General features: G+C 37.1%; 1 protein-coding gene across 5 annotated transcripts in view; it reads left to right on the forward strand.

Moving 5' to 3' along the window:
- Positions 1 to 13504, forward strand: part of VAV3 (vav guanine nucleotide exchange factor 3) — a 170561-nt gene that overhangs the window by 61860 nt on the left and 95197 nt on the right. For all 5 annotated transcript variants that reach the window (XM_065072455.1, XM_065072454.1, XM_065072456.1 and 2 more), the window contains 5 exons: positions 4381 to 4439; positions 5316 to 5381; positions 8353 to 8461; positions 12668 to 12760; positions 12861 to 12929. In XM_065072455.1, coding sequence (XP_064928527.1) covers positions 4381 to 4439; positions 5316 to 5381; positions 8353 to 8461; positions 12668 to 12760; positions 12861 to 12929 — 396 coding nt within the window. The remainder of the gene's footprint in view (positions 1 to 4380; positions 4440 to 5315; positions 5382 to 8352; positions 8462 to 12667; positions 12761 to 12860; positions 12930 to 13504) is intronic.

Genomic DNA, 13504 nt, shown 5'->3' on the forward strand with positions numbered 1-13504 from the left:
GCAACTGAAAGTCAGCAAACCAAACATAACTATTTCAAAGTCAGTTGATAAGGGGCATTTTAGGCATTTTAGAGATCTAAGGCCTTCTTGAACGTAAGGGTGCTCCAGATCATCCTTTCAACCCAGAGACTGGCGTGGAGACAGACCATAGCCAAGGAGTTTATCAGGTCTCAATAACTGAAGATTCTCCGCCAATTTGACACAGTGAAGTAGGACCTGTTTGGGAAGAAACCCATGTGCATTTAACAAAAAGTATCACAGCATGTAAAAAAGTAGGTTGGTGTTGGAAGTATTTTGCCTTGGCAAATAATTGCTTTATGTTATGCTAATCTGTTTCTATGTACCTGCTAAATAAATTCACTTTGAGGGAGACAATAAAGCTAAGTTTTCAACACAATGCGATACTCAAAATACCAAGCCCAGATTTTGAAAAAAGACTTGATACATAATACAAGTGTAGATTCTTTGTGACTTTTACTGTGCCTTGGAAGAACATATTGTGATTTAAGTGCATACGTGGAAACAACTACTTTGAAGATTTACCCCACAAGTGAGGTTTTCTAGGTTTTATTGGCATAAACTATGAAATTGTTTGCCATCAACATTTGTTGATCGCTTCATGTTTTCAGTTGAGGTAAACATCAGAAATATAAATATGGCTCTAGTCCTGACAGCAGCTGTCAATAGCAAGGAAACGTTGCCTGTTTGGGGAGACAGTTGAGTCATACAATTACTTCTGTTTCTTTTAAAAGTGGAAAAGTACTTTTAAAACATGCTTTGTCTGATCTTGAACTATGTGATTTGTAAGATATTTTTTAAGAAACAAGACTAAAAAGTGACCTGACCAAAATGCCTAATAAGACACATTTTAAACTTAGACATACCACTGCTACAGAAATAAGTAAAATAGTCCCTCTAGTGTACTGCTGCTGTAAGTGTGCGTAGGAATATCTGATGTGATTTGCTGAAGAGTATGGCTGCAGGAAATTACAAAATAACGTTTTGGCAAGGGATACGAAAGTGCTTACATAAACTGGGGAGTCTGACCTGCAACAGTAAGTCACACGAAACAATAATAAATACCAAGCCAAAAACTGCCTGCTGTTAGAGAAATGAATGAAGTAAAAAGTTAATGTGTAGTGCAAGCCCACTGCTCTTGCCAGCTGTGCCTGAGACATCACTGAGGAGCAGAGCCGTTTGCCAGGCTGTGGGCTGATATGCACTCCCTCTTGCAGGGCCGGAGATTTGAATTTTGTATCATATTTTGCATAAGCTGGCTATGTACTGATAAACCAACTTGGATGTTCACATTTTCTTGAAGCAAGTGTGGCTTCTATGTGACTTCTAAAGAATTGCTTAGTCTCTGTCTGACAGCATTAGTCAGTGCAAAGGAACTCTGTTGGTGTGGGTGCAGGTGGGGCTTCCTTTTATGCCTGAAAGTCTCTTGCTGGCATCTCCCAGGTTCAGCTTCACTGCAGTAAAGTCATAGAGTTACTGAGTGTTCCAGTATGAGGGGGTGTAGTCATTGCAGGACGTTTTGGAATGTAAGTGTTTCTTTTTTCATGTGTCGTAGCTAGCCAGCGCATAAATATGAATCTTTACTTGGTACCTAGTTCTCACTACCTGTTCCTGTCAACAGTGTGTGTGCAAAGGCTCTGCAGCTCTTCATACATTTGTTTCTTGCAGAGCCAGCCGTGGAAGCACTGTTGTTCTGGACTTTGTACAAGCAAGGAGTGCTACTTTTGCACTTAAGCCAAGATGAGTTTAGCCTCATTCTAAGGTACAGGAGCATCTGTCTGAGTCCTTGTTGTGGAAGAGAACTGGGGAATCATTTAGGGTTAAATGAGTAAAACGGATTAAAGCTCTGCTGAAAGGAAGAGAACAAGGAAAAAAAAAAGCTCATGAAAAGCATTAAATTGAATGTTATGGACTTTCATGTGAATGGTACACTGTAATTTTGGAGTTAAAAATTGCACTATATTATAGCTTCCATCATATCAAATATGTAGGGATTCAGAATAGCACTGTTCTGAAAAACACCAGAATCTTTGTTGGTTTGAAAGTCAGACATTTTGCTGGGTTTAGTTGTCTTGTTTTGATGAATGTCTGTTGAAACTGTTACTGTTTTTCTGACAACTCAGCCCATACATAACTGTGACCTTCCGTATATACCAAGAAATTCTGGAGCTTTTAAGAGTTCTGAAGTGGCTCAGAAGAAGAGATCTGAAATGTCATGTAGAAGGAGAATCTGTTCTTGCCCCACTTGATCTTAGAGCAAATGTATTTACAAGTGTGTGATGTTAAAATAGTGTGTTGACCAGAAAGTGGTAGTTTATGTGTGATTGCGAGTTACCTTCCCAAAACTTTTTTTGGTACAGATCTCTTTAGTATTATCTTGAGGCAATCATAATTAGCTGTAAAGAATAAGCCATACTTCTGCTGGGTTTAATTATGCTGGATAAAAGTGAGAATCCCTCTAAGGAAAAGGGTTTGTGTGGGTGTAATATTTTGCAAAAAGATTTCTGTGTGCTGGGAAATAACATGTTGAAACAAGAAAGGGATATTTAGTTCACCAGACTTGCCCCTCTCTGTTTCGATAATCATTAAACCTCTTTTCCTGTGATATCTCCAATCAATGTTCACCTATCTGTCAGAACAGCACAATTTGCCAGCTATTGAATTTTCAATTAACTTCTGTAGAGTCTTGTCTCACGTGGCTTAGCAGTTCTTACCATCCTGCACTGGGATTCTTGCAGTTATGCAGAGACAGGTTCTTGTCTGGTACAGAAACCAGAACTTCCCTGAAACAGCAGACTGTTAAAAGGAAAATATATTTATTTATTTATTTATTTATTTTTTACTAATGTGAAATAGTTTTTAATTAACTTTATGGTTTATTCAGTCATCTTCTATTCACAGGTTCCAACACTTATTCTAGGCTGTACTGCAGTTCTTCTGTTAAATGAGAATTAATGTACCCACACTTTTGATTATTTAGGTGCCCACATCTATTGGCTTATTTATTTTTATTATTTGTTGACTATTCTGTAAGGCAAACCGACACTTTCTGTGACATTAATTTTCACAGCAGCTTAAATGAACTCAATGTTCCTTTCACAGGAGTAATATCACATAGTTCATTTTGAATTTTGTTCATCTGCATATGGGACCTGGTTCACTTTGGAGGCTTTGTAGTTTCATTTTAAGCTCTGTAGCTGGGGATTATTCTGTGGTTTTTACTTTGCCATTCTCCTGTGTAAACATGTCATTGTCCTTCCTTTGAGGGATGTACTTTTAACTCTGTGTTTTATGGTCAGGTTAGTCTTGTAATTAGGACTTCAAAAATAAAGAATTTTAATTGTAGAGATTACTCCCAACTGCCCATGGAACACAGAATTGCTGTACTGAATTTTGATACTACTGATAAAAAACTTATTTTCAGATTTCACTTCAGCTTAATACAGAATTTAATTTGTAAAGACCCAACCTGAAACTTCTGGGAAGTTCAGGGGAACCTTGTAATTGGAAGTATGGAAATTTGAGCAGGGTGTAATTTGGCTCTTTTTCTCTCTCTAGAAAATAAGGCTTGCCAGTCTGATAGTGCTCAAAATAAGAGAAAATATTTGTGACAGAGGACATGATAGGCAGAGTAGAAGTTGGTCTTGTGTTATGCTAGCTGACAGCAAAATAACTCCCATCTATGTGGTCATGTGTATGTGCATTCTATGTTCCCTAGTGTTCTATTTCTCTCTTATTGTATACTCTTGAGCACTTACAGGAGACTGCTGCCATCTTCTAAAAAGAAACAATGCTTATGGGTTCAAATGTGCAGCTTCTTTAATTGTTTGGCTAATAAGAGATTACGTTTCCTTTGCAAGCCAGCCCTGAGACGTGGCGTTCTGCTGGTTTGGCATTTGGCTCCCTCTTCTGGCTGGTGTTTGGAAAAGCTCAAATTAATACGTTCTGATTTTCTTTCTGGAGATAAAATTGAAAAAAGTCTTCAAAGGAGTCTGTAAGATAAAATTTGATTGCAATTACATCCAAGTCAAATTGCATATTGAATGTATAATTTGTGACACATATGACCTGTTTTAAAATCCACTTCAAATGGCTTTTACTTGTGCTGAAACTTCTAAAGAAGAGATTTCCCTTTTCCTCTCTTTGTGTTCCCATAACATCCCCCAGCACAAAAGCACTGAAGACCAGCTCATGGGAAATCCATGGGCATTCAGTGTGCTCAGTGTTTGGCACAGCCAGATTCTCTATCTGTCTGCATAATTCCATGTAAAATGGTCTTGCTGATAATTAAACAATAGAGAACAAAATGTTTTATTGCTTTGTTCTACAACTAATAATAGTTTCTGTTTTGTTCTTCTCTAGGTGATAGAAACACTTTCAAAACTTTCTCGCACTCCTATTGCATTAGGCACAGGAATAAGGTATGTTATTGCCCTGGTGAATGGTCGGCCTCTTGCATGATGCTCTTTGGAAAAGTTGTAAGAGGCAGTATAGGCAGTGTCCCCCAGTAAGAACTTTTCTGATTGTAAACCAGACTGCCCAGTGGACAGCTAAGCAAGGCTCTGGACCTCTGAGGAGTTCCGAAGGGTACCTTCTATCTCTGGTATGCTTACTGAAGTGCCTAAACTACATTTACTTTTTGTGGTGAAACATGAGGTGAACAAATGCATGGTTAGTATCACAGAACTTGTATGGTAATTGTGACAATGGATTGTAAGTCAGACTGATGCAGTGCTAACCTGTGTAAAGACAAATGAGTTTTCTTTTTTTTTTTTTGGCCTTCTAAATATCAACAAAACTGTCAAGTTTGTGAGATTTTCATTTTCAAAAAGAAACCAAAATACCCCAACCAAACCTGACCTCATGAACTATAATTGTGAGTTGTGAGAGGAGGTGAAAGACTTCATGCTTTGGTGTTCTACATCATTTGAAAGGCTTGATTCAGCAGTTTTGTCGTATATGAATGGGTGATGTTCTTTAAACACAGACAAAATTCCTTAGCCAGTCCTGTAATCCATGGCCTGTGGTAAATAGTAGTTAATATTCTCAGTTGAAAAAGTGACAGTGATGTTTGTTAGTAATGATTTATAACCCAATCTAGTAGGGTCTTTTATTAAGTATCAATTCATATATAGAAAGCTAGATACAATGTATACTGTTCTGAAGAGAAAGAGGGGAACCTACAAACACATTAACATAGAGTAATCTGTGTAAAAAATTTAGAAACCAAAAAAAACAACCCCACTATGTGATTAGGCTAGTGCTGTCTATAATTCATGCTGTTTTTCTTTCTATAGACCCTTCCCTACAGAAGAAAGTATTGATGATGAAGATATCTACAAAGCTCTTCCTGATTTAATAGAGTATGTTGTAAATCTTTAATTAAATTATACATTTGGGCTTTCAGTTGCATGCTAGCTATTTGATTTTAAAAAAGTTTTGTTAGCCATTATGCTGACCAGGAAGAATTAATTCTCAAAGCTTACCTGAATGATTGTAATACATTTGTATATATAAGGAAGCACGTTTCATAGAGGGTGCTGGTAGCAAAATAGGTCACAAATGTGTTTTTAAATTATCTGCCTCTACGATGAGAATGCTTTCATAGAATTGCACTATCAGTCGTAAGGGACCCAAGGAAATTGTCTTGAACTTGCAATGAAAATGTGTGTTTGGATCATAATTCAAGTAGGTAATTTCCCTAAAAAGCAATATCACTCTTCATATGGATGCATTTACCTATCTGGGTAAATGTTTGCAGGATTATTAATTATTGACAATTTTCACATTGGCTTTGAGGTACAGATAAGATAGACATGAACATACTGTATAGTATTGAATGCTGGACTGCAACTATATTTTGCAGACTGGTGAGCTAAATACATCTAGGCATAAAAAATTGTCAGGAATATTCTTGTATCCTATGTTTGAGATATCTTAAGATCCATTAGGAATCATGTTATACAAGAGCTAGGATCAGAGCTTGCTGTCCCAAAGCTGAAAGTTCACCAGCGCTCACCTCCCTAGTGCTCATCTGGCTCTGTCTTGGCTCTGGTCCATGTTGTATGTCACTTGCTTCCATGCAGTGAAAGAGCTGCAGTTCACACTGTGGGTTTGTTTCTTTACTGCGCATAAAGAAGGGAAAGCTCACCATGGTTGGTGTCGCTCAGTTTATCACCTTCTCTGCAAAGCTTCTCCCTGCTTCCTACCACTGTCTGTCTCATAGGCAGCTGCTTCTCACTCTGTGTAGCTGAACATGCAGAAGGTGGGAGTTGCTGACTCCTCTGAGACCCAAGTAGGCTAGAGGTGATGCTCTCATTTCTTAGATGTGGTGTCATTAGCACTGTTTTAAAATAATATTTCTATCAGTTCTTAAATAGGTATACAAATTCAGTATTGGGACACTATCTTTTGTTTAAAAACAAAACAATGATTTAACAAATCATACCAAAGAAATAGAGATTTGTAGCTCTTCTTTTGCATCAAATTACAAACACCCTTCACTGAAATATGATATCTACATGCTGTCTCAATTGTGGAGGAAGCAATTTGAGAAGTACTCTCTCTTCCGGAGAAACAAAAGTGCTAGTGAATAATGCAAATGGCCCACATTATTTAGTTTATCTTAATTAGCAAGTGTATTTGACTAAAATTAATTTAATTGTCCCTGGGGTTTAAACAATGTCTAAAGAATTTAGAATGAATTTAAGGGTTTCCGTCAGGAAGAGCAGTAGTAATTAAACGTTTCTATCCTTACTCTGTTTTTTTTGCCAGCTTTTGTTCGCTGGAGCGTAGGTGGTAAAATGGTGTGTGTCTGTGCTGCGTATGGCACAACTGCTAGTGTTTAATGTGAGATGGTAGCACACCATCATCACTGGTGCAAGCTGAAATGTTAGACTAACCTTGGAGCACCTGAGCTTTCTAGATGTCCCAGGGAATGGTATCTGTTGGAAAAGGAAAGAATGTGAGCAATTTCTGTCTTCTGTTGAATCCCCCAACTACATACTTTTAATCGTTCAACCTGCTGTAATTTTTAACACTTGCTTACTTTATCTTTCTGATGTCCTTGATTTAAAAAAGCCAACAAACCCACACCAAAACCCACAAAAAATCTCTGCTAAAACACCAAACAAAAAAAGAACCAAAACAAAACCAAACAAGAACAACAAAACACTACAAAACCAAAAAGCATCCCATATTTAATGAGAAATAAAAAATTAACTTGATTTCTGTATATAGTCCTGACTATAGACATAGTGATTTTGGTTGGCATTTCCAACAAGTCCATGTGGCAGCTGTTTGGTAGCAATTCACACTCATTTAGATTTCTTTGAAATAATTAGATCTACCAGTAGAGCTTCTGATGTCCTGTTCTTGAGTACTGACGATCCACTTACAGAAATGGTTGTCTTTCCTAGTTCTAGCAGACTGATCCCCAGTTTATTTTTCTTGAAGGCATTTTAGTCTTCCAACATATTAAATCTCAAAATTATCAGCACATCAGATCAAGTTTCTGGATTATTATGACTGGATTACTTTTAGTATCTTGTAACGTTCTTTTCTAGACATACCCTAAGAAGTGTGGGTGAAAGAGATATTATGGGCTTGATACAGTCCTAGAGCGAAGTAGGCAAAATTGCAGCAGAACTGACTCTAATGAAGCTGAATTAGCTGAGGGTAGAGTTGAGCATTGGCTTTATGCTGAGGTAGTTCTGTAGTCTGGGTAATAGGAGGACACTTTGTGTGCATACTCTATTTTGTTGAACTGTCTGTTTTTCCAGTTTGAAAAGTTGCTTTTATAATTTCTGGGTAGCTGAAGATTGTCATGAGGTGATCAAGATACTGGCTTATGGTATAGTGGTAAGGCTCTCAGCTGCTGGCTCAGCAGTCTTTAGTGTATTGTACCCCAGATAGTCCTTTCTTTAGGCAGGAAAGAGACCTGTATCAGTGTCTCTCATCCCAGTGCAGTGGGATGCCAAGCAGTAAGGAGAGGCAGCTCCTCTTCACTGGATCTGATGGGAAAAGGGATGAAGAGAAGAGAGCAGTGGAGAAAACTGTCCTGACAAGCTGCTTTAAGTGCCTGGTTTAGTTCCTGTGTGGTTCTAAATTTGTGCAATGTTCTGTGTTGTGTTTAGTCCAATTGTATTTTAAATGTGTTGAGGAAAGAAAATTAATGGACTTAATTTCCCTTAATGAGTTATTTTCATTAGATAGTTTTATTAATTAATCTGTTTGTTTACTGTAGAAATCTTTTCCTATGAGGAGTAGTCCCTTGTAGAGCTGATGGTAATTTGCCTGTGCTGCACAGCTTTCATAACTGTCTTTTCCTTTCAGTGAAACTGGTGTTGATGAAGATGAGGATTTGTATGATTGTGTCTATGGAGAAGATGAAGGTGGGGAGGTTTATGAAGACCTAATGAAAGATGAAGCAGCACAGCAACCTGTACGTTTTCCAATTCAATAGCAGTTATATTTTTGAAAGTTAATATTTATGAAATTACCTCTTTATAGCTAGTTTTACTGAAACTTCACTCATGCTCAGTTGCATCCTGAGCTGTCATATGCAGTGCACAATCTCCTATGTAAGACTTTGCAGGCTGTTTTGGCAAAAGGTTGAACATTAACTATGGTAGTTTTTTGAAAGAAATGTAATTTTTCAATGAAATGCAATAATTACTTATTTGGCTAAGTTATTCAGTTATAAATAGTAAGATTTACCAACTATTTTAAGAGCAATTAAATTAACTGCTTACTTTGAAGTGTCCTACTTCCAAAATTAAGTTATGATATTGTGAAACACTGTTGTTTCAGCCCTAATTTGGACAGCTAATCTAACAAGGATAACTGATAATTATTTCATACCAATGAAATTGCTACTTATTCAACCATGTATTTTTTTGTTTGTCACTACATTGGTCTTATTACTGAGAATGATGTAAGTAGCTTACTTACATATGTAGCTTACTTACTTATCATATAAAGGTACTGTGGTCAGTTTTTGAAACTGTCTTCAAAAAATCTAAACTTAGGCAATAAAATTTAATTGCTAATGGGAGAAGCCCTAATGTACTTATCTGCTATTCCTCAGAAATGCGTTTTCTGACATGGAAAATGTTAGTCTGTGACCATGACAAGATATTTTTTAGGACAGTTGTTTTCTTCCTATATATTGACATGAAGCTGTATTATGCTTCCTGTTTTCTTAAGTAGTAAATATGTAACTTGCCTTTACTTTTCCGTATTGCTTTTTAGTAATATAGTTACACGAAGAAGTGAGAAATTCTAAAGTGTGGTGTTTCTGTATTTGGTTATGTGGTGTGTTTCTCCCTCTCCCTCTCCCTCTCCCTCTCCCTCTCCCTCTCCCTCTCCCTCTCCCTCTCCCTCTCCCTCTCCCTCTCCCTCTCCCTCTCCCTCTCCCTCTCCCTCTCCCTCTCCCTCTCCCTCTCCCTCTCCCTCTCCCTCTCCCTCTCCCTCTCCCTCTCCCTCTCCCTCTCCCTCTCCCTCTCCCTCTCCCTCTCCCTCTCCCTCTCCCTCTCCCTCTCCCTCTCCCTCTCCCTCTCCCTCTCCCTCTCCCTCTCCCTCTCCCTCTCCCTCTCCCTCTCCCTCTCCCTCTCCCTCTCCCTCTCCCTCTCCCTCTCCCTCTCCCTCTCCCCTCTTTTCAAAAAAACAACTTACAAACCCACAAATCCTTGTGTATATTTTCAGTACAAGTGTGGGAGATGTCTAATATGATTTATGTTCGCTGCTTTTACAGTGATTCCTGAGAGTTATCACTATCTTGTCTTTGGGAAGATTGCAGTCTTGTTTTAATCTCTGTTGTTTTAAAAATACTGTTTTCAAGCCCGTTTTTCTGTTAATACAAAGCCCTGCAGGTAATGCATATAAATAAAGGATGAGATAGGCAGGAAGTTATGTTAGTTTTTCATGTTTTACTTGATTTTGTTTACCTTGTAAAATTTAGGTTATTCAATGAAAGCCAAATAAAAAAATGGGGTTGAAAAATACTGTTTTATATCTAATGAAGTTTCATTCACTTGCAGGCAGGATGTTTTAGAAAAGCGTTTGAGCCATAGGAAATCTTTACTGTGATCTCATTTTGAGGTTTTATTTTATACTGAGACTCAAAATGCGTCAAGTTTTGGGTTTCACTTAATGAGTGTGGGTGGCTTATTTTCTTTTCAGCTCTAACAGTTGGTAATCTCTTGCAGCTGGTAGTGTGTAAACTTTCTCTCATTCTTTCTTTCCTGTTACAAATGTCACTCTTGCATATCTGTGTTTCTAGCAAATGATTAATATAGCAATCAGCACTCTCACATTCTAATTTTAGTTGCATCTTAGCCTATATACTTCAGATTGAACAGACTTGTATTTGTAAATGAAAACTGAAAACACAGTACAGCAAAATATTTTTTCCGCAACATGTAATGAATGGAGACATTGCAATTGTTTTGCTGTGACAGCTTTCCTGAATGTGGTAATTATTTCTAGTATGTGGTAATTTCCTCTCGGGTTTATAAATATATGGCATGCTAACATGATGATTTTTGCGCAGTTGTTTCATTTGAATCCTACACGATAATTCCTTGGATATGAAAGCACTAACACAGGAAAATCTTCAAGGAGATTTTTAGAAGAACCCAATACTGTTCAGGGTCTCCAATAGCAGCCAAAATGTTTTGCATCTTCCTCATCCTTGATTTGTCATTGTTATCTTGCAAAGTAAACCGTTCCGCTAATTTTGCTCTAGCAATAGCTGACCTTCAAAGGCAATTTTTCTCACTTGTAGCGGTATTGCACATTAGTTCTTATTTCGTCTCTGTTTTTGTTTATTGCACTCAAATTCTAGAAGTTTGTGGTACAGATAGGAACTTGATATGCTAATTTCTGCCAAAAGCACCTATGTGAATGATCTGTTTGGATTAGGTGAGCGCGAAACTGAAGTGAATGGTTTTAAGTGGAATCCCAGGATTTTGTTTGCATTGCTCTTATGAGAGTTGGTGAACAACAAATCGCCACATTTTGTGAGTGGATATAAACTCCTACTGGGTACAACAACTTCTTAGTTGGTGCAAATACTGCAAGCAATTTGAACAGTATTGGGCTCACAAAGGTAAAGGTGAAAAATAACTGAAAGCCTGAATAATGTCAAATTCTAATACTTTGTTGAGATTAATTAACTATGGTTAACTGGCAGCGCCTGCTTCCTCCTGCCAAAGGATTTGGGAATAAATGATAGATTTTTTTGATGAGGCTTGTACCAGATGATGCACACCTCACAAAGTATGTTTTTAATGATAATGACAGACTGGATTTTTGCAAAATGGTTACTTCTGTCTGCAGCTGATAAGGATGGCACTTTAATGTTTGTTTTGGGAAAATTAATAACTGCACCATTTGGGTTTTAAAGAGTAATTTCTGAGATAACACATCACCTGGTAGACGAGAGTGATAAGCCAAATTGCAGTTGCAGGAGCTGCTTGTAGAGTCACATGGAGACAGAAGGGTAGACGAGATATGTCAAAACAGCAAACAGAAGGATGAATGGTGACAAAGCTTTATGTGCCTGTATGACTTGCAACTTTTGTTGAAAAGTTAGAAGTCTTCTATTGAATGGAAAGAGCTGTAGTACTAAATTTCTAGTCCTGGCTCCTCCTGTATTTGAGTAACTTGTAGTCATCAGGTCTAATATGTGCAGTATGTGGATTCCCTACACTGGGTGAAAAAAGATAAGATGTAGTCAGGGATATGCTGAAGGATGCCTTGGAAGCGTATTACAAACTGATAAATGGCCTTCAGAAAGGATGTGATATTAATAGTACTATTTCTTATTAAACTACTGCTTATTCTTGTTTTTGGAGAAAACGTTTTAGATCAGTTATTGATTTTAATTGCAAGAGCCTATCTAGTTACTGTGTCTGGTCTCCAAGCTAACCTATATGTCTCCAGGTGTTTTGAGTCTTGCTTGACACGAATGCTTCCATACCTTCTTCTAGGTATCTTTTTTTGAAATCAGATTTCTGAGTTATTTTTGTATGTTTTAAAGAGTCTAGTGCTGATAATTACTTCAACTTGCTATGGGTCTGGTGGTTTACAGGGAAAAATCCTGGAGTCTTGTTGAAGATGCATGCATGTGTATGCAAGAGCTGAACTTAGAGGTTACTGCACTTCCTGATTTGAGGACGTGCTCATATTGTGTCTGAAGAGAAAGCTCTCCTTGAGAACTAAAAGGGATAAACTAAATAAGTGCAGGGATTAGGCTGAATCCAATATTTATGGCAATGCAAAGTTATATGGTTTAGTCCTGTTAAGTTCAATGGAATTATTAACTGCTGAGTATTTTAAATCTGAATGTAAGTTAAATGTGGCCTTGTATTTCAGCTTCCAAAGTATATGCAGAGTTCAGTGGTTTATGTCTAAACATTAACTTTTCATAATATTACTTTGATGATGAATTTTAGTAAAACTCTTAAAGTCATCAGCTAATTGAACATTAAAATAGTATTGGTTATTGCTATCATCTTTGGAGGCTGCAGTACTGAGAAAATTTCAGGAAGCAGTTATCCTAATTGGTTAATTCTAAACAAATAAATAAATTTGTTATCCATTAGGTACTTGTTAATGACTTAACTTGACTCCATTGTAATTGCAGAAATATACTGAAAATGACATAAGAAGCTGTTGTCTTGCTGAAATAAAGCAAACTGAAGAGAAGTACACTGAAACTCTGGAGTCAATAGAGAAAGTAAGATACGTCTTACAGAATTGTTACGTATGTGGTTTTATAACAATCTAGAAAATATGATGATATAGTCAATACATATATGCATTTTTTTTCCTTTCAGTTTTTCATGGTGCCATTGAAAAGGTTTCTGTCAGCATCAGAGTTTGATACTGTTTTCATCAACATTCCTGTAAGTAATTGCATATTTAATAAACAGATATAAGGTTTGTAGTGTGTTGTGTGTTACTGCACAAAATGATCATTTGAAATAAGGTGCATGATGGATTTATGTAGATGCTAGGGTAGCTGATAAAAAAACGGATGTGCATGCTATTGTTTTTCTGCTTGAAAGAACAGGATAAGAGAAATAGTATTATCATGTTGAATAATGAATGGTTATAAACTGGAGTTATCTTTGACCCTTAGAAACTGATAATTTATAGAAGATGGGTTATCTTGCAGTACACGCTGGTATCTTAGTGATGCCTACCACTGTAAACTGAATGGCTCTTTCATGAGGATTTCTATAGCTGCTCTGCAAATCCTTCTATCTACTCTGACTGTTACCATTGAAGACATTTTAAAGTTAACTCACAGTTTTAGATTCAGAATCTGGCACTGGGAAATATAAGGAAATCCTCTGTGAAGTGTCTAGGGGACCTCTTTCTTTGACTGAAATCTTAACCGTTTCTGTGATTTAATTGGTTCCATTTATTTTTGGCCTAATCATAATAGTATGACACTTTACATGTATTTTCAGTTGAT

Source organism: Columba livia, chromosome 8, assembly GCF_036013475.1.
Source record: "Columba livia isolate bColLiv1 breed racing homer chromosome 8, bColLiv1.pat.W.v2, whole genome shotgun sequence".
Lineage (NCBI taxonomy): Eukaryota > Metazoa > Chordata > Aves > Columbiformes > Columbidae > Columba > Columba livia.